Source organism: Plecotus auritus (assembly GCF_963455305.1).
Source record: "Plecotus auritus genome assembly, chromosome: 3".
NCBI classification, from domain to species: domain Eukaryota; kingdom Metazoa; phylum Chordata; class Mammalia; order Chiroptera; family Vespertilionidae; genus Plecotus; species Plecotus auritus.
This window is the reverse complement of record NC_137772.1, coordinates 226,102,081-226,126,101: the sequence shown is the minus strand read 5'-3', so window position 1 is coordinate 226,126,101 and position 24,021 is coordinate 226,102,081. Positions and strand designations below refer to the sequence as shown.

The window sequence follows — 24,021 nt, the reverse complement described above, 5'->3', positions numbered from 1 at the left end:
CATGCCTGCTGGGCCATACGAGCTTCAGAGAGAGGAGAATGTACTGGCTGGAGGGACAGGGAAATCCAGGCATGGCCCTGCTCCAGGCCCGGTTAGAGAGGGCTCCAAGGGGGCTGGTTGCGTCATCTCCCGGCCCCTCTTGGGGTCCTGCTCACCTCAGGCAGGCGGCTTTGTCTGCACATTAAACCGAAGCCTCCTGGCTCAGGCCGTGGGCCAGGTGAACGCGGAAGCAGGCGCCGAGACGGTGCTATGGAAGCCGCGTCACGATGCTTCGGTGTTTGCCCAACAGGCAACCTGAGCTCAGCCCTCACACCCCAGAACGCGGGCAGCTCAGCGCTGCGTTCGTCTGACCGACGTCACAGCCCACGGAAGAAACCACGTGTGGGGGCCCTTCGAGAGGCAAGCCCTCATCGTGTCACCCAACGCCCCCGGGACGCGGCAGGGGCGGCAGGAGGGTACCCGCGGGCTACGCTCCTGTGCGGAGGGGAGGCTGAGATGAGGTCCCTCCCCCAGGAGGGCCAGGGCCTCCACTCGCTGTGGCCTGGGGGAGCCCCGCCTCCCAGGCTCTCGCTGGCCTCCTGCAGGGTGGTCAGCAGCTCCTGCGTGGTCCGGGTGTCCCGCGCACCCAGGGACGCCATCAGAAAGTGGGCGTCGTTACATATAATACCTTAATAAAAATTTGAAAAAAATAAAAATAAAAATAAAAAATAAAAACAAACAAAAAAAAAAACAAAAAAAAAAAGACTTTGCAATGTGAATGTAATTTTCACACTTAAAAACAAAAAAAAAAAAAAAAAAAAAAAAAAGAAAGTGGGCGTCGTTGAACAGCAGGACGGAGGTGGGGTGCCTCTGGGGCTATGAAAACTCCCCCCTCTTCTCCTCCCCACTGAGCCACCCCCATCCCCCTCCCCCGCCCCCGCTTCCAACCCTTGAACAACAGGAGGTGCGAGGTCCCTGGGGAAATAGAATTTGCAAGGCCAGTGGCCACACAGCACGCACTTTGGCCTTCAACAAGGATTAGAAGGTTCTGAATCATGTCTACATAGTCACATCCCCTCTTCCTGTAACCCGCTGGTCACAGGCCTCTGTTTAAAGCTGCAGACCACCCCTCAGGCCTGTCGGGCGTGGCTCCTAAGCTAGGAGGCCCGCCGGGCGGTGGATCTGCGGCCGGGCCAGCCGGCTCACTGCAGGAGGTGGACAGCGGCTGCCTTGCGGATGAGCCGCTCCGTCAGGGGCGAGCCGGGCTTCAAGGCGTCCCGCTCCATCAGAAGGCTTCTGCAGAAACAGAGACGGGGCTGTGGTGGAACCTTCTAGAACAGGGGTGGGCAAACTTTTTGACTCGAGGGCCACAATGGGTTCTTAAACTGGACCGGAGGGCCGGAACAAAAGCATGGATGGAGTGTTTGTGTGAACTAATATAAATTCAAAGTAAAGGAGCGGAGGGGAGAGCAAGAGAACCGGATAGAACAGCCAGATCCGGCGCGCGGGCCGTAGTTTGCCCAAGGCTGGTCTAGAAGGAGGCGGGGGCCCCGATGGGTCGCTCAGCCCTGAGGCAGGACCCAGGCAGCGTGGCTGGGGCTGAGGTGGTCCGAGAGCAAGATGCTCCCCTTCCCAGGCTGCGGGAGGGGGCAGCTCTGGGCAGCCGGGGCCTGGGTCTGCCTGCCCACCGCCTCCTGGCACCAGCCGGCTCAGGCGGGAGAACGGCACGGAGGCCTGAAGGCTTGGCGGGTGCATCGGGGGGACAGGAGGACGGCATCAAGGCGGAGGGCGCACACGTGCGAAGGCCCAGGGCCCGCAAAGGCAGGCCGTCTGGGTAACGCTCAGCGTGGCCGGGGTGAGCTGGGGCTGCGTCCTGCAGACACGTTGGCATGGCAACAAGAGAGGACCAAGCAGCGGAGGCTGGAGGCTGGAGGGGGAGGGGGTCCGGGGGTGAGCTGGGAACCTCCCCAGGACCAGGGAGGTGGGGCCGCTGAGCACGCTGGACCCCACGGGGTCACCCCGTGTGAGAGCCGTGACCTGAGACCCCTGGGGTGCGGGCGAGGAACTCACCGGGCCACGTTCCTGTAGGCGCCCGAGGTGCACTTCAGGGCCGCGTGGATCAGCAGCTGGCTGAAGACGTCTCTCTGAAAGGTCACCGGCGGGTCAGGCTCCCGGGACGTGGGCGAGGGCGGGGCACCCACCCTCCGGAAGGCCACCTGCTCCCCGGGACGGACCGGGGGTGTGGCGATCAGGACACCCCACACCGTGGGCTCCACTCCTCGGAGCGGGGCTGCTGGGCGCGGGGCAGCTGGAGGCGGGCTCACCTGCGCGTTGCTGCCCCCGATCTGGACCACCCGGTAGCGGATGGGCAGCAGCAGGTCCAGGACGCGGTCGGGGTTCCCGCTCTCGGCCTCCACCAGGGCCTGGCACAGGGGCAGCCCCACGTCGCGGGCCAGGCGGTGCTGACAGTTCTCCCCGGGGGACCTGCCGCGAGAAGGCGCGCCCTGCTCAGCCCGCCGCCCTGGCCCCGAGCTTCAAGGCCGCTCCCTGTCGCCTGGAGGAGGGGCAGGGCAAGCGGCCGTGGTGGTGACCAGTTCAAGCTGTGACAGAGGTCACCCGCCACCAGGCCTCAGGACAAACCGCAGGGGGCACGCCCCCGACCCCCCGGGCTAGAGCTGCCAGGTGGAGGCCAGGCCTGGCTGCATCTCCAGGCCCCGCCTCCCAGGCTCCCTCTGGCCTCCACGGTGACGGGCACCTGCACCAGGCGTGTCGCTGTCCCACCGCCTGCCTCAGCAGCACTGTCCCGGTTTGCACACGGGGAAACTGAGGCTCGTGAAGAAGAAGTGCTTCGGGGACTCCACCACATCCCCCGTGGGAGGCTGCCCATGTGACGGGAGGCTCTCCCACTGCGTCCTGGGAGAGCACGGCACCCCTGCAGGCACACCCACCCAGGGCTGCCCGCCTGGAGGGCACCCCCGGAGGATGGAGGGCGCACACCTGGGCTCACATCTGGGCGCAGCCCCTGGACGCACCCCCACGGCTGTGCTCACCCCCGGACCCCACCCTCCAGCCTCCCGGCACAGAGGCGTCCGGAGCCCCGGCCCCCACGTACTCGCTGGCCTCCTGCAGGGTGGTCAGCAGCTCCTGCGTGGTCCGGGTGTCCCGCGCGCCCAGGGACGCCATCAGGAAGTGGGCGTCGTTGAACAGCAGGACGTGGTCGCGGCTGTGCTCCCGGGTCACGGGCAGGACGTGCTGCCACCGCTCGCCCACAGGCACCCCTAGGACGTGGGGAGAAACCGGCGCAGGCGTGAGGCTCCTGCTGTGTCCTGCGCCTGGGCCTCCCGCGTCTGCACGTGGGGGGCCCTGGGACCCTGCTCCGGGGAGGAAGGCTGGAGGCGAGCGGGGCTGGCAAGCAGAGCCTGGCCTTGTGCTGAGGCCTTTGGGGGGGGGGGCCGGAAGGGGGGCAGTTTACGTTCCCTTCGTTCAATCGTAAAACCCATCAGGGCATCCGTTAGAAAGCTAATTTTAAAAACGATTGGAGGGCCGAAACCGGTGTGGCTCAGTGGATAGAGCGTTGGCCTGCGGACTGAGGGGTCCCGGGTTCGATTCCGGTCCAGGGCATGTACTTTGGTTGCGGGCCCATCCCCAGTGGGAGGTGTGCAGGAGGCAGCTGATCGATGTTTCTCTCTCATCGATGTTTCTAACTCTCTATCCCTCTCCCTTCCTCTCTGTAAAATATCAATAAAATATATTGGGGAAAAAAATAAAAAATAAAATAAAAACGATTGGAGGGTTTCAGGTCGTCTCTAGCCCCTTTAACAAATCCCCAAACCACCTTGTAAACTCCTCCCACGGTAGACAGGTGCTGGATAAACACCTGCCCAGTACACAGCCTTCTTCCACCTTAGCGTCCCCGTTCCTCCACCTGGCCGGCCCTGCTCTGACCCTCTCGCCAGCTCCACCGCCCCCCTGTCCTCCGACCCCAGGAGCTCCGGCTTCTCCTACTTCTCCCCCCGGCACCTCCGTACCCCGGATGTTGCCCTCGGTCTGTTTCCCAGCTGGGCAACTCTGGACCTGGCTCCGAGTCTCCACTCTGCATGAGGGAGCGAACGGCCGTGCCTTCCCGCCACCTGCCCTGCCCCCGACAGTTCTGGACGGTTTTGGTGACGAGGGACACAGGCCTCCCCCAGCCCAGGTTTCAGGGTCCCAGCCTTGCCACCGGGACAACCAGGAGGCGGCCTCCGCACGGCCCGGCTCCCTCCCGATCCCCAGGGCTCTTCAAGGACCTCCCCACCACCTCGCTGTCCCCTCCGCCTCCTCCCCATCCCTCAGCCTCGGGCCTGGGCTCCCCCTGGCTCAGCCCCCACTGCTCAGAGGTTCTTCCTCAAAGGCGGACTGGAGCCCGGCTGGTGTGGCTCAGTGGTTGAGCACCGACCCAGGAACCAAGAGGTCACAGTTCGATTCCCGGTCGGTCGGGCCAGGTGCCCTGGTTGCAGGCTGGATCGCCAGTAGGGGGCGTGCAGGATGGAGGATGTTTCTCTCTCATCAATGTTTCTATCCCTCTATGCCTCGCCCCTCCCCTCTCTCAAAATCAATGAAAACATTAAAAATCACTAAATAAGGGCAGACCCGCGCCGCCCATCCCTGCTCCAGCAGCCCCCGCGGCCGAGGGAAGCCAGCTCCTCACTCACCCTTGGCCGTGGTCTCCGTGTCGGGGCTTTGGAGAGCTGCTCTCTGCCTGGAACCCGTTCCCTGACTCGGCCTGGCAAGCCCTACGCCCCCGCCCGCCATCACGTTTCCCCTCCACTGGGCAGCCTCCCGGGACCCCTCCTGAGCAGCCCTGCCCGCCTGCCTGGTCTCACCCCGCACGGTCCTGCTGGCCCGGGGTCTGGAGGGTCCGGGCTGGCTCTGCTGGGCCTGGGAGTAGGCGAACCATCCGGGCGCAGAGCCGGCCGGGAGCCTCCGTCACCCCAGAGCTCTGCAGAGCGTGGTGACCGTGGAGAAACCGCTCTGAGCCCCAGGGGTTGAGCAACTCTCCCTTCCTTGTTCTAGAAAGGGCAGCAGCACCCAGAGACAGGCGGCCAGGGGCCAGCTGCGCCCGCAGGCCTGGTGGGCAGGCTATGGGGCGCGCCGGTGCCACCCTGGGCACAGGGCCCGAGGCCTGCACGCGGGGGTGGTGGGAACTGGGAGGGAGAAAGGGCCGTGGCGCCTGGTCCCGGGCTCAAGCGGCTGGGAGGCAGCACAGCCTCGTGCCCAAGGCCGTGGCTGGGGGTGGGGAGCCGCCCCAGGACCTTCAGGGGGCCGGAGGGTGGCGAGGCCTGTCCCCTCACCATGCGGGAGGGAGGGGGGACCAAAGGGGAGAGCAGGGAGCTGGCACCTTCCATCTGCAGCCGGTACAGCATGGAGCAGTTGTCCACCACGTCCAGAATGGCACCGCTGGCCCGCAGGCTGGGGAGGATCTGGAAGGCAGGGTGGGCGGGGCCTCAGCAGCGCAAGTCCCCACCCCCCTCGTCCCCTCCATCCCCTCCCTGCCCCCACCGAGGCTCCATCCGCAAGAGGCGCAGACCTGGGGGAGCATGTGCAGACCCGGCATCCGCCACCTCCCATCCCAGCCGCGGACCCTGCTCCCGGACACGCGTCTGCCCGTCCGCGGTTCTAGAAGGCTGGTCTCCACCTCACGGCCCACGGCTCTCGGCACCCTTCCACTCTCTCCACGAAACGCTGACAGCTCGAAGGACCACTTCGGGGAAAGGTCCCCGAGTGTCCTCCCTGGGTGCTCAGACCCCCACGCATTTCTCTGACCTCAGGCCTCTGTCCTGAGGCCTGTCCCGGGCTGCCTGGAGCTGGGAGTTAGGTGGTTTTTTTTTTCTCTGAAAAGCATATCTAGGCCGGCCGGCGTGGCTCAGTGGTTGAGCATCGACCTAGGAACCAGGAGGTCACAGTTCAATTCCCGGTCAGGGCACATGCCTGGGTGGTGGGCTCCATCCCCAGTGTGGGGCGTGCAGGAGGCAGCCGATCTGTGGTTCTCTCTCATCATTGAGGTTTCTCTCTCTCTCTCTCCCTTCCTCTCTGACATCAATAGAAAGATATATTTTTTAAAGCACATCTAGGGGCCGGGAGAGCAGTGGGGAGTTGGTGTTCAGCGGGCACAGGGTGTTAGTTGGAGATGATGGTGGGCCAGATGCACACCAATGCGAACGGACTCGATGCCACAGACCTGGACACCTAAAGCTGGTGAAAACGGCCGGTTTTAGGTTCTGTACGTTTTTCTACAATAAAAATTTCCTATCGGAAGATCAATGCAGAAGAAGCTGGGATTTCAGAGACAACCAGAGTGTAATTCCACCAATGCCCACAAGGGGGCACTGCCGACCCGCCGTCTTCATCCCGCTGGTTACCACGTGGGCGGGTGGAGGGGGGGCATTCACTGAGTCTTACACAAGAGTCTGTCGGCTCCAGCCGTTGTTCCTGGCCCGGCAGCAGTGATGGGCTCAAAGGTCCCGACACTAAAAGCCAAATTGCCGCAATAAACCCAACCGTGTGCAAACGTGGACTTACGTGGTCGTCGTAAATGGTCAGCGCGGCCTCATACTCGCCCTGGAAAAGGGAAGTTCCCGTGGTTACTGTCGGGAGGGCGAGGTGTGATGGGAGAAGTGAACGGGGAACGCCGCCACGCCGAGGCCCCCACGCGCTACGGCTACGGAGGGGTGGGCGCGCCTGGTGCAGATCCAGGGATGGGAGCCCGGCCCACTTCTGCCCTGGCTTTACCCCCTCACTCCCCCCCCCCCCCAACCCCAGGCCTGGGAGAGGACGCGGCCTCGCTGCTAAGGGAACGCTTGTCAGAGCACATCCTTCCTACAAGAGCTTGTCCACCTGCGCCGAGCTCCCTCCTGCACCCCTCGCCTCCTCCGCTCTCCTCCCTGCACCCCCGGCTACGAGCACCGCGTCCGGCTGGGCAGCGTGGCACCGCGTCCTTCGTGTCCCTACACGGTCCCCGTCTTCCCAGCATTCCTCCGTGGACACTTAGGGGGCGTCCAGAGCGCCTCTCTGAGAGCCGCTCTGCGGGAAGCCCCTTGTAGTGGGGACCAGGTGTCCCCCCATCTTGCTCCCCTGGGGCAGTGCATTGGGAGCCTCCTGGGGCTCAGCAGGTCACCCCGGCAACAGGGACACTTGTCTGAGGTGTCGCCGCTGGCTGCACACAACACCCCAGGCCTCCCAGTGCAGGCGGTGCCGGAGCCGGGGGTGGGTTAGGCCTGAGAAGCTACTGGAAAGCCGGCGGCCTCTCCCGCCTCCGGACACCCTTTCAAGGCGCACACACAGCCCGGCCGGTCTGGCTCGGTGGGGAGGGCATCGGCTGTGGACCGGAGGGTCTCGGGTTCCATTCCCATCCACAGCACGTACCTTGGTTGCAGGCTCGGTCCCCAGCCCCGGCCAGGGTGCAAATGGGAGGCAACCCATCGACGTGTCTCTCTCTCTCTCCCCCCCTCCTTCCTCCCTTCCACTCTCAAAAAAAAAAAAAAAAAATCAGTGGGAAAATACCCTCAGTGAGGATAAGTACATACATGTGCACACACACATCACCGCCGCTCCGATGCGAGGGCCAGCAGAGGGGACAAAAGCATGTCCCCGGACGTTTTCACGGGAAACGCGGCCGGCCCCCTCACCTTTTCAATCAGGTACAGCGCCCAGTGCCAGTAGTTGTGACAAGCCAGCATGTCCGAGTCCTGGGGGGAGAAGGAGAGAGTCAGCAACATCCGACAGCCTCGGGGGCAACGGGACCCATGTTGGCTTCCGTAGAACCCACGCCCTCGAGCGAGCGTGGGAACACTTCCCGGGGGGGGTGGGGCCCTCCGAGGCCGGGCTGAGCTGGCGTTTCCACTTCCACGTCGCCTCCTTCCACGTGAGGGAGGGACGCGGGCCGGTGCGGCGCTTGCTGAGGAGTCAGGCCCGGGGCGCGGCCACGCGTCAGCCCCAGAGCCAGGAAGCAGGAGGACCCGGTCCACAGGGTCACCCAGCTCCTCACCCACCGCCTGTGCGTGGAGCGAAGTGGACGGGAAACCACCAGCTGCAGGGCCCTCTGTCCACCCTGCGCAGGGCACCTACAAAGCCGCTGGGCCAGGGAGCCGGCAACGCCTGCAGGTCCTGGCCGGGCCCCAGCAGGAGGGGCGGGCGGACACCTGGACGCCAGCCCTTCCTTCTACCACTGCCTCCTCGCCGGGCACCACCTCCATCTCCTGGAAAGGGGCCCGAGCCCCCTCAGGGCCCCAGCCGCTCTGCGCCTGTGCCGAGGACGCAAGCTGCCTGCCCCTCTCGGGCCCTGGGATTTCAGAGACAACCGAGACGTGTACGTCCATCCATTACCACCAACGGGTGTCATTGCTCACGCTGGCCCTTGGCTGGGGTACCACCCACCTCCCCCTCCGTCACCTGCCAACCCCTACACATCCTTCATCACCCAGCTCAAAGGCTGCCTTCGCCAGGAAGCCTCCCCTGACCACTTCCCCTCCAGCCTCCCCTGGGTGCCCACGCCCCCGCGGGCCCTGGCCTGGGGTGGCCCGGGGGCGGCCGGGAACCTGATCACTGCGCTTGACCAGGTCTTTTGAGGACAGAGAAGTCCAGGCTGGGCTGTCCGCGGGGTCCCCGGGGCCGAGCACACAGCAGGGACAGTGGCTGGAGGAGGAGGAAAGTGCATTCCAGGCCACACAGTCCCTCCAGAGCTGTCCGGCCAGGCGGGAGGCCGCCAGCAGACATGGCAGGGGACAGACGCCGACGGCAGGTGGCGAGAGCCCGCGGGAGACGACCCCGCCAGCCTGAGCCGCCTCACCTTATGTGTTTGGAACCAACACCCAAGGGCGCTTGTGTGGGGCCCAGGGCTTCAGAGCTGTCACCACAGCGGGCGTAAGGAGGACACCGAGGCTGGGGGGGTCATGCTCACGCCCGGGACAGAGCCAGGCCCCGTAAAAGCAGCGTCTCGGGAGAGATGTGCACAGAATGAGCTGGATGCCCTGGCCGGGCCCTCCACCCCCCGCCTCCCTCCGTTCTGCCTGGACAAGCCCTGGCCCCAGCCGGGAGGGGGTGCACGCTGCTCCCCCCCAGCCCGAGTGCTCCCAGGAACCAGCAGTCGCTATCTGTGTGGGGAGCCCGAGGCAGGTCCCCCATGGGGCCCGCAGGCTCTCCCGTCCCCAGAGCGTGGGGCCCCTTCGGAAGACCTGAGTGTGAGCTGCAGGGGGTCACAGTTCGCACTGTCACGTCTGCCTGCCGCCCCGCACCACTCCCAAGAGGCCTGGGGCCGCTCCCTGTAGCTCCCGAGGCCCCGACAGACGGATGGACGGACGGCGGGTCACACCCAGGAAACCACCAACCGCGTCGGAAACACCCGACGTCAGGACGCGTGAATTTCACGCACGGACCTACACCCTCCGGCTCGGCGCAGCCCACCCTCAACGCGCGCCGGGACCCGCCTCGGCCCACGCTCGGGCGGCCACCTGACACAGGCCTGTTCTCAGTGTCCCACGGGCTTTATCTGTGCGCTCAGGGGATGAGTGCCAGCCCGCTCACCCAGGGCCCGGGCTCCCTTCTGGGCAGGGGCACCTACCTCAGTCGCAGGCTCGACCCTCGGCCCTGGTCGGGCGCATGCGGAAGGCAACTAATCAAAGGCTTTCTCTCACGTCGATGTCTCTCTCTCTCTCTGTCTCTCCCCCTCCCCACCACTCCCTCTAAAAATCGATGGGAGCCCTAACCGGTTTGGCTCAGTGGATAGAGCGTCGGCCTGCGGACTGAAGGGTCCTGGGTTCGATTCCGGTCAAGAGCATGTACCTTGGTTGCGGGCACATCCCCAGTAGGAGGTGTGCAGGAGGCAGCTGATCGATGTCTCTCTCTCATTGATGTTTCTAACTCTCTATCCCTCTCTCTTCCTCTCTGTAAAAAATCAATACAATATATTTAAAAATTAAAAAAAACAAAAAAAATCGATGGGAAAATATTCTCGAGGGAGGATTAACAACAACAAAAGTAAGTAAATAAGGCTCCACGGCCCCATACAACACCCCCCTAACCCTAATCCTTGGGGGTCAGGGGCCACCCGTACTTCTCACAGGCACGTCCCAGGCCGGGGAGCCACCACGGACACAGCCCCCTGGCCTGGTTCCTGGTGCTTCCGCGCTTTGCTCGGTCACTGAGCGCCCGCCGCTCGGTCCAGCCCTCCGTCCCGGCCAGTGGCGCCCTGGGGAACCCACACGGCAGAGAGGGCCAGGGCAGCACCCACACCTGGACAGGTGGCCGGCTGAGCCAGACACAGGCCCGGGGCAACAGGTGCACATGGAGGAGGAAGGCGACCTCTGAGCCACCACGGCCGGGACGCCAGGAGGGCGGCGGGAGGTCCAGCTCCCTGCCCCCCAGGACGTCCATCCCGCAGGCCAGAAACGCCGCCCCAAACACGAGTTCCCCACAACCAAGCTGCACCCGCAACTTCTGTGCACGATGCCTGGCCCAGCTCGAGGGGGACGGGGTGGCCCGGGCAGGTGACCGCGGCCCGACGCGTACCTTCCAGTGGGTTTCCGAGCGCTGCATGAAGTCCAGCCCGGCCCGGACCTCCGCCTTCATCTCGTGGATGTGGGCCACGGTGTGCACCGACCACGCGTCCGTGGGCGTCACCGACAACGCCTGGGGGGGGCGGGGAAGAGGGCGGATCAGTCAGGCGGCGGCTCCGAGTTCCGCACACGCGGCCCGAGCTGGGAGCCGGGCATGGCGGGGGGGCGGGGGGCCAGCATGGGACTGGGCTCAGCATCAAACAGTAATGGCCCGCAGGCCAGCCTGCTGACCGCCTGCAGGCTACCAAGGGGGTGTCACCCCCATTTCACAGATGGGACTGAGTGGCCGGTCCGGGACCACACGGCCATCTTCCCAACGCCCGGGCGCCCCAGGGCTCCCACAGCCCCTTCCCACCAACAACTGTTCTGGGCTGTTCTGACGTCACCACTGCTAATAACAACAGCTGCTCCTGCCACAGACAGCAAGGCAGGCGCTGAGGCTGCGACCTAACCTCACGGAGGCCTGTTCTTTCACGCGTGCTGACTGAGCGCCTACTAAGCGCCAGACGTGGGGCAGGAGGCTGAAGCTGAAGCTCCCAGTCGCCCTGTGGACAAGTGCCCAGGACCCCACACCGGGTCTCGGTCTCCCCCAGCCCCACCTTGGACCCCAGGCCTCTCACAGAGGCAGAGTCTGGAAGGCCTGACACCTCCGCCCCTGGCCTGGGACCCGCTGCAGGGGTCTATGCTGACAGGTCGTGCCCAGCTAGCCCTGCCCCTGCCCCGGCCCCCATGCCCCTGCCCCTGCCCCCATGCCCCTGCCCCCATGCCCCTGCCCCGGCCCCCATGCCCCTGCCCCTGCCCCCATGCCCCTGCCCCCATGTCCCTGCCCCCATACCCCTGCCCCTGCCCCGGCCCCCATACCCCTGCCCCTGCCCCGGCCCCCATACCCCTGCCCCTGCCCCGGTCCCCATACCCCTGCCCCTGCCCCTGCCCCCATACCCCTGCCCCTGCCCCGGCCCCCATACCCCTGCCCCTGCCCCTGCCCCCATACCCCTGCCCCTGCCCCTGCCCCCATACCCCTGCCCCTGCCCCGGCCCCCATACCCCTGCCCCTGCCCCGGCCCCCATACCCCTGCCCCTGCCCCTGCCCTGGCCCCCATGCCCTTGCCCCTGCCCCGGCCCCTGCCCCCATACCCCTGCCCCTGCCCCGGCCCCTGCCCCCATACCCCTGCCCCTGCCCCGGCCCCCATACCCCTGCCCCTGCCCCTGCCCCCATACCCATGCCCCTGCCCCGGCCCCCATGCCCCTGCCCCGGCCCCCATGCCCCTGCCCCGGCCCCCATACCCCTGCCCCTGCCCCTGCCCCCATACCCATGCCCCTGCCCCGGCCCCCATGCCCCTGCCCCTGCCCCGGCCCCCATGCCCCTGCCCCGGCCCCCATGCCCCTGCCCCGGCCCCCATGCCCCTGCCCCTGCCCCCATACCCCTGCCCCTGCCCCGGCCCCCATGCCCCTGGCCCCCATACCCCATGCCCCTGCCCCGGCCCCCATGCCCCTGCCCCCATACCCCTGCCCCCGCTCCGGCCCCCATGCCCCTGCCCCGGCCTGCGTGGGCCCCGCCCCGTCCACATGGGGGCACTGTAAGAAAGAGCCTGTCTGGAGGGACAGTGGCAGCCAGGACACAGCCCTGAAGGGCCAGGACACACGGGAGATGGCAGGGGCACCGTGGGGCAGGCTAGGTGCCAGGGCCCTGAGAAGGGACCCCCTAAGCATGCTGCTCTCACTCCACACAGATTCTGGGGCAGCCATCGAGTGTAGAGAGCGCCTGGGAAAGGCCCCTGAGCTGATTGTCATCTGAATCCAGTGGCACCCAGCAGAGCCATGCCCTGGAAACATACCTTGCCAGAGGCAGGTGTGTTGTCAGTCTGACCTTTAGCTCAGGCGCTAGGGCAGCCGTGGGCAAACTACGGCCCACGGACCGGATCCGGCCCGTTCGGCTGTTCTATCCGGCCCGCGGAGCCGAAAGAGCGGAGGGTTTTCTTGCTCTCCCCTCCGCTCCTTTACTTTGAATTTATATTAGTTCACACAAACACTCCATCCATGCTTTTGTTCCGGCCCTCCGGTCCAGTTTAAGAACCCATTGTGGCCCTCGAGTCCAAAAGTTTGCCCACCCCTGCGCTAGGGGGTGGATTTCATTATCTAAATCCAGCCAGGCACCAGGCCCACCCAGAAGTGACAATTACAAAGAAGCCACAAGAATGCACACGTTTTCTTTATCTTAAACTTTAGTGAAACTTCCTGGCATCTTACTGTATAAAATAAACGCACTGTATCGGCTCTGGGTCACTGTCTCTCCAACAGAGGACAGCTGTCCCACCCGGTCCCAGCTTTCCCTACTGTCATTGTGTCTGTCTCTTTCATTTTCTCAATCCCCCGTCGCCCCTACTCAGAACTCCTGTCCGCTCTCTAGCCGTGCTGGTCGCCTGTCCGCTCCCTAGCCCTGCCGAGATGAAGGTCCGCCCTCTAAGGGGTTCCCTGGGACCAAGCTCAGACTCCCTCCAGCAGCTCTGGCCCTGCCTCCTCCCAGCCTTTGCTCCAGCCCTGCCTGGGGGGGCGCACAGAGGGTCTGGACCTGCAGAAGGGCTTGCAAAGCCCAGCGGCTCCTCACTGAGGGGGCGTGGCCAAGGGAAGGGCTGGCTGCGGGACCCCGCCCCCCAGCCAGGGCCACCAGAGCAGCCTCTGCTTCAATTGTGGCTCAACCCCCAGAGGCTGAGTGACATTAGTGACACGTAGTGAGGTTCGAGGTGGGAGGACCGGCATTTCCACACGCTCCCTGCCTCCCAAGCTCTGGCTCCCACAGGGTCATGCGGGCTCTGGAGGCAGACAGAGCAGGGTGCCCAGGGCCGCCTCCGTGCAACCAGAGCGAGGGGACGGGGCCTCCCTGGGCCTCGCTCGCCTTCCTCACGTAGTTTGTGTATCTTGGCGCCATGGACCGGACCCGGGAGGCGCTGGTGACAGGCGGCAGCTGCTGCTACCACGAGCCCTTCCTCTCCGAATCCTCGAGTGGGGAACCTGGCCGGGGTCACCCCCAAGGGGGGTCCTCGTGCCCCCGCCCCACGGATGCCAGCCCTGAGGCCGGCACCTCCGGAGCCACCCACCTCTTTGGCAAGCTTCTCCGCCTGGTCGTACAAGTTGGTTTCCATCAATCCGAACGAGTAGATGCCCTTCACGTAGCTGAAGACAGAGCAAAAGCCTTTTTTAAAGAGGGGGGCCGGGATCGTTCAACCCTCAACACGACCTGCACGGGCCATGTGCCCCCAAACGACCCGTGTGAACATGTGTCCCGACGTGGAGCCGGGGTGTGTGCGGATGTGGTCAGACCAGAGCAGGTGGGTCCCACACCCCATGGCTGGTGTCCTGACAGCAGGAGAAAGGAGAGCGAGGTGAGACACAGAGACACAGGCACACACGGACAGACAGCCGCCCAAGGACCGAGGCAGAGACGGGGAGCGCAGCCGTGAGCCAGGGGCGCGAGGAAGCCCCTCCGGAGCTGGGAGAGGCCGGGGACCCTCCCCTAGAGCCTCCGACGGGGCCCCCGACACCTGGGTTTCGGACTGCGGCCTCCGGAGCGGAGAGGGTGAATCTGTGGTTTTAAGCCGCCCAGCCTGTGGCCTCGGGGATGGCAGCACCAGGAGCTGGCTCACTGGCCCGCGCCAGGCACCACGCTACGTGCGGGGCCCCCGCAAGCGGATGCCCTGGCTGGGGAGGGCGGCGTGACCTTTAGCGTCTGCCTGACCGCTCCCAACCCAAACTTTGTGTCCGTGCTGGACCCTCTGCAATTCACATCCCGCCTCCCAGGACGCCAAGGTCCCCACGGGGTGGGGGGGACAAGGGCCTTTCCCGCCTGCCCGCGTGGTGATGGCCGCCAGGAGGGACAGCTCAGGGGCGGCCCCCGGAAGCCGCGGTGACCGCGGGCTGTCAGCAGCTTCTCCCCAGACCCCAGCTCCTGGAGGCGGGGGCCCCGTCCGTCCAACTGGCTCTTGCCCTGGGCCCCGCCGAGCATGGGCTTGGCGACACGGCGCTGACTGAACGCGTGCCTTCGTCGTTCCCGTCCCGTCACCCCAGGCACCGAGCACCTGCGGGGGCTGTTCCCTGCGCTTTTGCGGGATTATGCGGGAGCGAGCGCCGCAGAGCTTCTCCCTGAGACTCGGGTGTCGTGATCTCCGTGGGCCGAGGGGAATCCAGCTTCACTCTTCACGGAAGCAGCGTGCTGGAGCCCTGGCTTCCGACTTTGCCTGTAAATATTCATGGGGCTCTTCGTGGGGTCCTGTCACCGCCAACCTTTAAGCACACGTGGGATGCTCGCGACCGGCAGCCTCTACCGGCTCCGTGACGGCTCCTCTGATGTGTCACCGTGGCGGGGCCGCGGCGCCCAGCCGTCTGCTCAGACGCGACCTAGGTGTTGCTATGAAGGTCGTTTTTGTGCGCGACTGACATGTCAATCAGCAGACGACGCTCCTCTCTGCGGTGTGGGTGGGCCTCGTCGAAGCAGGCGGAGGTTTTCGAGACAAGACTGACCTCCCAGAGGAGGAAGGAAGCGGCCTCTCCGGAGACGGTGACACAGAAGCGCCCCGACTTTCCCGGCTGTGCTGTCCTGGGGGCCTTAGACTTGACGGTCCCCCAAGACCCGGAGCCAACTCCTTACAAGCAATGTCTCTACACGTAGGCAGACACGGAGGTTGATGTTTGCAGGTATATGTAAACAACATGGATATGGATACACACGTGGTACTGGGTCTGCTTCTCTGGAGAACCCTCACTCACACGGCTCTTCAGTCCACTCAGCTGTTCGACCTTCACCACAGTCCTCTGATTCAGAGGCGACGAAGCCCGGGCCGGGGTGGCCCATGGTTAGGGTGTCGGCCTGCGCACCCAAGGGCCGCAGGTTCAATTCCCAGTCAAGGGCGTGTACCTGGCTGGCAGGCTCGATCCCCAGCCCTGGTTGGGGCACATGCAGAAGGCAACCAACCAATCAATGACTCTCACATCGATGTCTCTCTCTTTCTCTCTCTCTCTCTCTCTCTCTCTCTTTTCTTCCCTCTGTCCCTTCCACTCTCTCTAAAAAACCAGTGGAGAAATATCCTCAGGCGAGGATTAACAAACACAACAACAAAAGCTGCAATGGAGGTGACCCTGTGCCGCGTCACTCGGGCTGGTCACCGGTCTGTAGCCCCGCCCCCAGCCCCTCCCCTCCGAGCACACAGCAGAGTGGGGCTTGCTGGGCTCCTGGGAGTGGGTGGCCAGCTCTGGCCAATGACGCTGAGCCAGCGGTCCCCACCCTTTCTTGGCCGTGCCCCCCCCTAAGCATCTCTAAATCCTGATGCCCCCCCTCCCCGCCCCCGTGACCTATATTCTCATTATTCAAAGAGTGAGCCATCAACTTGGTCTAAACAGGCTCCCAAAGAACATGGCTTCCATGAAAGAGAAAAATAAAAGGACGAAAGGACAGTGGAAGTCCTGAGGGAGAAATCACTAAGAAATTGTTATAATAACATGAGGTGATGTGAAAAAGTAGCAAATAACGTTTCAAAACATACAATAGAGAACTGAAATGCATGAATACGTCACGATATATATTTATATGCTGTACATGAGGCCCCTAGAACCCTAAGAAATGCACAAACTTCACTGCGAATAGCTCATTCTCGAACTGCCCCCCTTAAAAGTCAAACTGCCGCCCGTGGGGTGTGGGCCCCAGTGGGCCCCGCTGCTCTGAGCGAGTCCCTCAGGAGAGCTCTTTCCCCTCTTGGCACCTGGTGTGTCCAGAGAGCAGGGCCTCCACCAGCCGGGGTCCCGGAGGGAGGCCACGCCACACAGGGCCTCCACCAGCCGGGGTCCCGGAGGGAGGCCACGCCACGCAGGGCCTCCACCAGCCGGGGTCCCGGAGGGAGGCCACGCCACGCAGGGCACAGCGCGGGCCGCCCGGGATGGGCGGGGGCGTGATGAGCGGCCACCTTGGCTGTCATCGCCCTGGAGGACCAGGTCGGCAGGAGGCTTGTTCCCGCAGCAAGCTCCCGCGTGCTGACGGTACGCAATGTGCCACCCCGCTCCCGGGTGGCGAGCGGGCGCGTGGGGAACTAGAAGAGCCACCGTGGCCGCACCTGGGGGGAGGGCCAGGAGCCTCGCCCCCTGGCAGGGCAGGGGAGGGAGACTCAGCAACGGAATGAGGTGGTTGCCAACGGGCACGTACCTGCTCAGGGGGACGCCAGGTGTCCAGAAGGGGTAGACGCGGGCCGCGGAATCTCGCATCTGCTCCTGGTAGCCCAGGTAGAAGTAGGCGTCGTGGGAGAACTTGAGGGCCAGCATGTCCGTGGGGTGGTCCCGGAGAATCTGCTCCCACAGCTCGCAGGCTTCGGGGAAGTCCCTGAGGAGAGAGCGGGTTCTCAGCGACAGGGACACAGCCCGCCTGCGGGAGGGGAAAGGCATCGCTTCCTGCCAGCTCCGCGGTCTGCCCTGCACTGGTCACACACATGCACACACACACATGCACATATATGCACGCACACACACATGCACACATGTGCGCACACATACATGCACACACACGTGCACCCACACACGGCAGGTCTTCCAATGACATCATTCTGTTCGATATCCTTTTTAAAAAAATTTTTTTTTAATTTCAGAGGGAGAGAGAGAGAGAAACATCCATGATGAGAATCACTGATTGGCTGCCCGCTGCATACACCTCGCATGTGCCCTGACCGGGAATCGAACCGTGACCTCCTGGTTCCTAGGCCAACGCTCAGCCACGGAGCCGCACGGCAGGGCTGGTGTCCCTAACGCTGACGGGATGCGGTGGGGAGGCAGCTCTTGCCTATGGAGAAGCCCGCGGTGAAACCGGCTTCGCTACAAGTGGCTTTGTTTGAAGTCAAGGAACGTTCCGCCGACCTTAGTGAGGACTTAGCTGTACGCAGACATATCTGTGTCAGCCTGTGCTCATGGAATCGATAACCCAATGGGCAGCTGTACCCCTGAGTTCAAACAGAACGGAAGCGCTGGCTGAACACGCGGCCCCAGGCAGTTTCCGCGGAGACCAGGATCCGGCTGCGGGAGGCCTGGCGGCAGAAGCCCAGAGGGCGCCAAGCCCTGGCACTGCCCCCCCAGGGGGCCTGGCAGCCTTCCTCTGTCGCTGCTCCAGAACCTCCACATCCGCTCAGGTCGCCTCGATCTGGGGGTGTCTCCCCGGCCTGAGCTGACCGGGCCGCCCCGACACGGGCTCCGGCTCCGACTGGCCACTGGCAGGGCAGCGGAGGGAAAGCAGGTGCTATGGGCAGATGCTCGGAGGGCGGGTAGGGCCAGGGGGAAAGGGGAGGGTTTCTCTTCTATCTTTTGTTTGTTTCTGTAACGTGGTCCTATGATTTTTGTAAGAAAATAATAACTAATTTATTGAATGCCCTCCCTACCGGGGACCCCGGCCAGCCCCTACCTCCTCCCCGGTCAGCCGGGACCCGGCAGCAGGTGAGTGTCGATCAGACGGCTGGGGCGGCGGGGGCAGCCACCCTGGTGCCCTCCCTCCCCAGGGGCACTGGGCAGCCTGTGGCTCCGCCCCCAGGTCCCGGGGCGCCTCACCCCTTGGCGAAGGCCTCCACCGCAGACACGTGCAGCCGCTCCCGCGGCGTCAGCGGCTGGGTTTTGGACATCTCCACCATGTTCTTCACCGCGAGCGCCAGCTCTCTGTCCAGCCTCACGGAGCTCCCGGTGCCAATCAGCACGAGGCCGTTGGAGATGGCGTGGCCCATGGCTGGGGGAGGGGGGCAGCTGGTGACTCACAGGGCCCGCCCCGCCCCGCCCCGCCCCGCCCCGCCCCGCGGGTGAAATCAGCAGCCCTCTGCCCAGGAGGGGCACGCGGGCAGCAGGTGGCTGTGCGCTGGGCCCCCACCGGAGTGCAGAGCTCAGCCTGGGCCCTCACCCCCACCTGCAGGCCGCACCCTGAAAGCACCCTGCACGGTGCCAGTGTCTGGAGCACCTCATCACCAGCTGAACCTTTTTTAAAATTTCATCCTCAGCTGAGGATATTTTTCCCACTGAATTTCAGACAGAGTGGAAGGGAGAGAGGAAGGGAGGATAAGGGGAGGGGGAGAGAGAGAGAGAGAGAGAGAAACATCGGGGTGAGGGAGACACATTGACTGGTTGCCTCCTGCATGTATCCTGACTGGGGCTGGGGATGGAACCCACAACCAAGGTATGCGCCCTTGACCGGGAACGGAACCCAAAACCCTTTGGTCCGCAGGCCGACGCTCTAACCCAGGGGTGGGCAAACTTTTTGACTCGAGGGCCACAATGGGTTCTTAAATTGGACCGGAGGGCCGAAACAAAAGCATGGATGGAGTGTCTGTGTGAACGAATATAAATTCAAAGTAAAGGAGCGGAAGGGAGAGCAAGAGAACCGGATAGAACAGCCGGATCCGGCCCGCGGGCCGTAGTTTGCCCAAGGCTGCTCTAACCACTGAGCGTCCCAGCCAGGGCAGCTGAACCTTTCTGTCTCCAAACCTCGTTGTCCTCCCCTGAGAAATGGGACCAGTGTCTTTTTTGCAGAATGGGCATCCGATTAGGGGGAAAGGATGCCTTCTCCAGAATCCGGCATCGCTATGGGAGCAGCTGGTATTCCAGCCACAGCACCGACTGGCACCTCCCTCCCCTCCGTGCAGATGTCCGCCCGGGCACTGCCAGCCGTGACCCAGGGCCCAGCCCAGGGGGCGTCACTCACCGAAGTTCGGGTCTGCGGCCTTCAGCTTCGCCAGGCAGCCCTCGATGCCACCGAGAGCCTTGTCGTTGGTCCACTTCACGTACTGAAACATAAGGGTCACACCGAGCCGTGCTGGGGAGTCCGGCGCCCGCAGACAGGCCCGGACCTAGACCCTGACCGTGCTCCTTCCCGGGACACGCAGTGCTTTCTGGGGACTGGGTGGACCTCAGAGAAGAGACTGACCACGCGCCACTCGAGGCACGTTCTGTGGTGGGGGGAGGCCGCCGTTTCCAAACCCCCAGCCTCCAAAGGAAGTCGGCCTGCGGCACCTGCCCACCACTCGGCGTCAGCCTCGAGGGGCCGCGACAGGGCACCCAGGGGGCCTCTTCTGCGCCTTGTTCACACCTGTTAAGAAGAACGTAGCCCTGGCCGGTGTGGCTCAGTGGGTAGAGCGTTGGCCGGCAGACCAAAGGGTCCCGGGTTCGAGTCTGGTCAAGGGCACGCACCTCGGTGGCAGGCTCCTCCCTGGCCCGGGCCCTGGTTGGGGCGTATGCAGGAGGCAACCAGTCGATGTGTCTCTCTCACATCGATGTTTCTCTCTGTCTTTCCCTCTCTCTTCCACTCTCTCTAAAATCAATGGAAAAATATCCTCGGGTGAGGATTATACAATAAAAAAAAAATAAATAAACAAAAAATAAAATATTTTTAAAAAAGAAGAAGAACCGTGGTACACATGCATTGTGGAAAGCCAGGCCGAGCCCTGGCCGGTGTGGCTCAGTGGTTGGGTATCGTCCCATGCATCGAAGTGTCACTGGTTTGATTCCCGGTCAGGGCACATACCCAGGTTGTGGGTTCGATCCCTGGTTGGGGTGCATATGGGAGGCACCTGAATAATGTTTCTCTCTCACATCAATGTCTCTCTCTCTCTCTCCCTCTCCCTTTCTCTCCCTCTACAACCAAGAATACTTTTTAAAAAGCGTTATGAAGGCCCTAACTGGTTTGGCTCAGTGGATAGAGCATCAGCCTGTGGACTCAGGGGTCCCAGGTTCGATTCTGGTCAAGGGCATGTACACCTTGGTTGCGGGCACATCCCCAGTGGGAGGTGTGCAGGAGGCAGCTGATCGATGTTTCTCTCTCATCGATGTTTCTAGCTCTCTGTCCCTCTCCCTTCCTCTCTGTAAAATATCAATAAAATATATTTTAAAAAAAAAAGCGTTATGAAGAATGCCTGGGTCCCCATGAAACCCTGCTCTCCCCAAGTTCCCCAGGAGACCTGGGTAGGAAGGGTCCGTGGGCTCCTCGGCTCTTAAGCCAGGAGCGCTGAGGAAGACGGAAGGCCCCGAAAATGCCAGTCCCTCGCCTGCTCACGGCCATTCCCCCCCCCTCCGACCTGGAGGCCCTGCTGGGACCCCCGTCAGGGACACGCGGACGCGAGTGGTTAGAAGGGAGCACAGAGCTCCCTGGACACGTGGCAGCAGCCTTCTCGCTGTGGCAGGGATGGACGTGGCTGGGAGATGCGCCCCACAATTTAACACGGAAAGATTCATTAAAAGCATTCACCAGCCCGGCCGGCGTGGCTCAGGGGTTGAGCGTCGACCTATGGACCAGGAGGTCAGGGTTCGATTCCGGTCAAGGGCACAGGCCCGGGTCGTGGGCTTGATCCCCAGTGGGGGGCGGGCAGGAGGCAGCCAATCCATGATGCTCTCTCATGTCAGTTTCTATCCCTCTCCTCCTCCCCCTTCCTCTCTGAAATCAATAAGAAGCTATTTTTTTAAAAAAAGCATTCACCCGTTTCAGAAACCTGGCCCTGGCCCTTTACGGAAGGGGCTGCTCCGCTCAGAGGGCATCACCTGGGTCAGGGTGGCATCGAACAGCTTGCAGGCCTCATTGCTGGGGGTTGACAGCGGGAGACCCGCATCCTTCCAGGCCTGCACAGCAAGAGGGAATGGCGGTCAGGCCTTATTCCACGTGGTCCTCCAAACATGCACACACGGCCCAACCCCCCACGGAGACCTCCCAGCCGGGCATCTGCAGGGCTGGGTCCCCGTAAGGCCCGGCCTCCGGTGGGCAGGCAGGGACCCCGCGTGGACTCCCAGACTTCACAGCTGGCGCAGAGCAGAGCGCTGGGCGCTGGGCGGATCTCCAGGCGGGCCCCGCGGCCTCCAAAGAACGGTGACCCCTGGGAGGGCCTCCCTCGGACCCCTGGCCGGCCCTCTGTGAATGGGCTCCTCTGTGACCGGGAAGCGTCCCGGGGAGCAGGCGGAGGGCAGCGGTCTGGGCTGGAGTGCAAGGCGGGGTGGGGGTGGGCTCCCGCCTGGCAGGGGCGGTGCGCCCTGCCTGCGAACCCCCAACAGCCCCTCAGCTCCCCGCCTTCTGGGACTGCCCGCGGCAGCTCCGCCCTGGAAACGTCCGGAGCCCGTCCTCTGCTCACGGTACCGGCCCCCCTCGGTGTCCGCCCGGGACGCGCGGACCGGCCACTCCCCTGGGCGGGGACATGTCCTCTGCGGCGCCGGCTGCCCCTCAAGTGGAACATTGCGTCCCCTGCTCCCTCTGCACCCCTCCTTCCTCCTCTGCAAAAGGGGCGGGCCCCCCGCCGGGCGGGTCCCCAGGAGACCCTCGCTGACGCCGGGCGCCCTGCGGTGCCACGCGGGGTTGGCGCTTTCGGGGAGGTCCCGGGGGTCTCCCGGTTTCCCTCGGTGGGGAGCCCGCGGGGGGGCGGTCCTCCGGGCCCTGTCGTGCGCCCAGGGGTCCTGCCCCGCCGTACCTGGCAGTCACGCAGCGGCGTGGACACGGCCATGGTGCGCGCTCCGTGCGGGGTGCGGGTCCGGCTCTGCGTGTGGCCTTCCGGGTGGGGGCAGGAGCGGGGCGCGGGGGGGGCGGGGCGCGGGGGGGGCGGGGCGCGGGGGGGGGCGGGGCGCGGAGGGGGCGGGGCGCGGAGGGGGCGGGGCGCGGAGGGGGCGGGGCGCGGAGGGGGCGGGGCGCGGAGGGGGCGGGGCGCGGAGGGGGCGGGGCGCGGAGGGGGCGGGGCGCGGAGGGGCGGGGCGAGGCGGCCGTGCTTCCAGCTGGCTCACGGGTCGGTTTGGGACAGACGCCCGCACAGCGCCCCGCCTCACCGGGCAATCGGAGGCCCCGGGACAGCGGCCGGCGCAGGTCCGCCCGGGGAGGGCGCTGGAGGGGAGCCAGCCCGGCTCGAGGGGGCACACTTTGGTGTGAGCCGCGGTGTGCGTTCGCGTGCCGCCGGTCTTGCCCCCCCAACTCCCGCTCCCCACAACCACCGAAGGGCCCCTCCCTGCTGGGGACCCCCTTGCGGAGGCGACTGCTGAGTCTCTGGCGGGCAGAGGAGCCCTGGGCAGCTGTGTTCCACTAGGAAGCAGGCGCGCATCGCCGTCCACAGAGGTCATTTGGGCCAACACCCCAGGCCACTGTTACCCCTCCAGGGGCCGGGCCGTCCCCGCTGCCTCTCAAGGACTTGCAGCCTAAGCTCTGTCCTCAGCCCCAAACCTCTAGCCACCGCCTCCCCCCCCCCCCCCCATCTCCCAATGTAACCTAACCCCTCCCACCTCTCCACAGGGCGCAGGAGGCAAGGAGTAAGCAGCTCAAGGGCAGCTTAAAATGTTGATATTTTTGTTCACTGTGATTTTTTTGGCCTTACTTTTTGATTTTCAAAAATATTGCATTAAAGTATCACTTGTCTTCTGTAAGAGATGAAATCATAACACTCTTAGGAGGAAACCGAGGGGTAAACCCTCGTGACGTCGGATTGGACGATGGTTTCTTAGATACGACACCGAAGGACAAGCAACAAAAGGAAACAGAAAAATTGGATTTCACCGACGTTAGAAAGACCTTCCTGCGTCAGGGACAGCACCCAGAGCGCGAAGACAGCCGTGGGACAGGAGAGAATGCCCGCCAATCACAGACCGGCCAAGTGCCTCGCGTCCAGAACACAGGGGGAGTTCTCACGGCTCAACAGCAAACGCAAACTTCCCAGCTTGAAATTAAGCAAAGGATGTGAGGAGACACTCGCCAGAGAAAACACAGAAATGGCCAATGAACCCTGAAAAGATGCCCATCTGGCCTGGCCCAGGGGCCCAGGGGCTTGGAGCAGAATCCGGTACATGGAAAGGTCTCGGGTTTGGTCCCCCGTCAGGGCACATACCCAGGTCGCAGGTTCCATCCCTGGTCAGGGTGCGCACGGCAGGCAACCCACTGATGTTTCTCTCCCTCTCCCTCTCCCTCCCCCTCTCCCTGCCCCTCCCCCTCCCCTCCCCCTCCCCCTCTCCCTCCCCCTCCCTCCTCCCCCCTCTCCCTCCCCCTCTCCCTCCCCCTCCCCCTCTCCCTCCCCCTCTCCCTGCCTCTCTCTGTAAAACCAATGGAAACATATCCTCAGGGGAAGATTTAAAAAATGCTTAACGTGATTAGTCAACAGGGAAATGCAAATCAAGACACAGTGAAAGGCCACCTCACATCCGGGAGGGTGACTAGAAAGAAAAAGTAAAGATGGTGTTGGCGAGGATGCGGAGAAACTGAAACCTTCACGCTCAGCTGGTGGGAACGCGAGGGGAGCAGCTGCTGTGAGAGACAGCTGATTCCTCCAAAAGGAAAGAATGAGCCGAAACCGGTGTGGCTCAGTGGATAGAGCGTAGGCCTGCGGACTGAAAGGTCCCGGGTTCGATTCCGGTCAAGGGCATGTACCTTGGTTGCGGGCACATCCCCAGTGGGAGGTGTGCAGGAGGCAGCTGATCGATGTTTCTCTCTCATCGATGTT

General features: G+C 64.0%; 1 protein-coding gene across 2 annotated transcripts; it reads right to left on the bottom strand.

The window, feature by feature from the left end:
* Positions 1 to 945: 945 nt before the first annotated feature.
* Positions 946 to 22,110, bottom strand: TTC38 (tetratricopeptide repeat domain 38). Of its 2 annotated transcripts, XM_080659540.1 has the most exons (14): positions 22,018 to 22,110; positions 21,104 to 21,181; positions 19,275 to 19,356; positions 18,137 to 18,308; positions 16,755 to 16,928; positions 13,663 to 13,738; positions 10,522 to 10,641; positions 7,644 to 7,703; positions 6,538 to 6,576; positions 5,357 to 5,438; positions 3,092 to 3,257; positions 2,304 to 2,463; positions 2,050 to 2,123; positions 946 to 1,275 (listed from the first exon to the last, which is right to left on the bottom strand). In XM_080659540.1, exons 1-14 carry the CDS (start codon positions 22,048 to 22,050, stop codon positions 1,182 to 1,184), a joined length of 1,410 nt encoding a protein of 469 aa, XP_080515666.1. In that variant the 5' UTR covers positions 22,051 to 22,110; the 3' UTR covers positions 946 to 1,181. The 2 variants fall into 2 exon arrangements, with proteins under 2 accessions (XP_080515666.1, XP_080515667.1); XM_080659541.1 differs by lacking the exon at positions 22,018 to 22,110 and having other exon boundaries at positions 21,042 to 21,182.
* Between the last annotated feature and the right edge of the window lie 1,911 nt (positions 22,111 to 24,021).

Bases quoted from the DNA above. Each gene is read 5' to 3' on its own strand.
- TTC38 (XM_080659540.1), bottom strand. From the start codon at position 22,050: ATGGCCGTGTCCACGCCGCTGCGTGACTGCCAG. The intron at 16,929-18,136 runs GTGAGGCGCCCC...CTCTCTCCTCAG, and splicing joins GTGGAGGCCTTCGCCAAGGG to GGACTTCCCCGAAGCCTGCG. The intron at 7,704-10,521 runs GTACGCGTCGGG...TTCTCCCCCCAG, and splicing joins GCTCGGAAACCCACTGGAAG to GACTCGGACATGCTGGCTTG.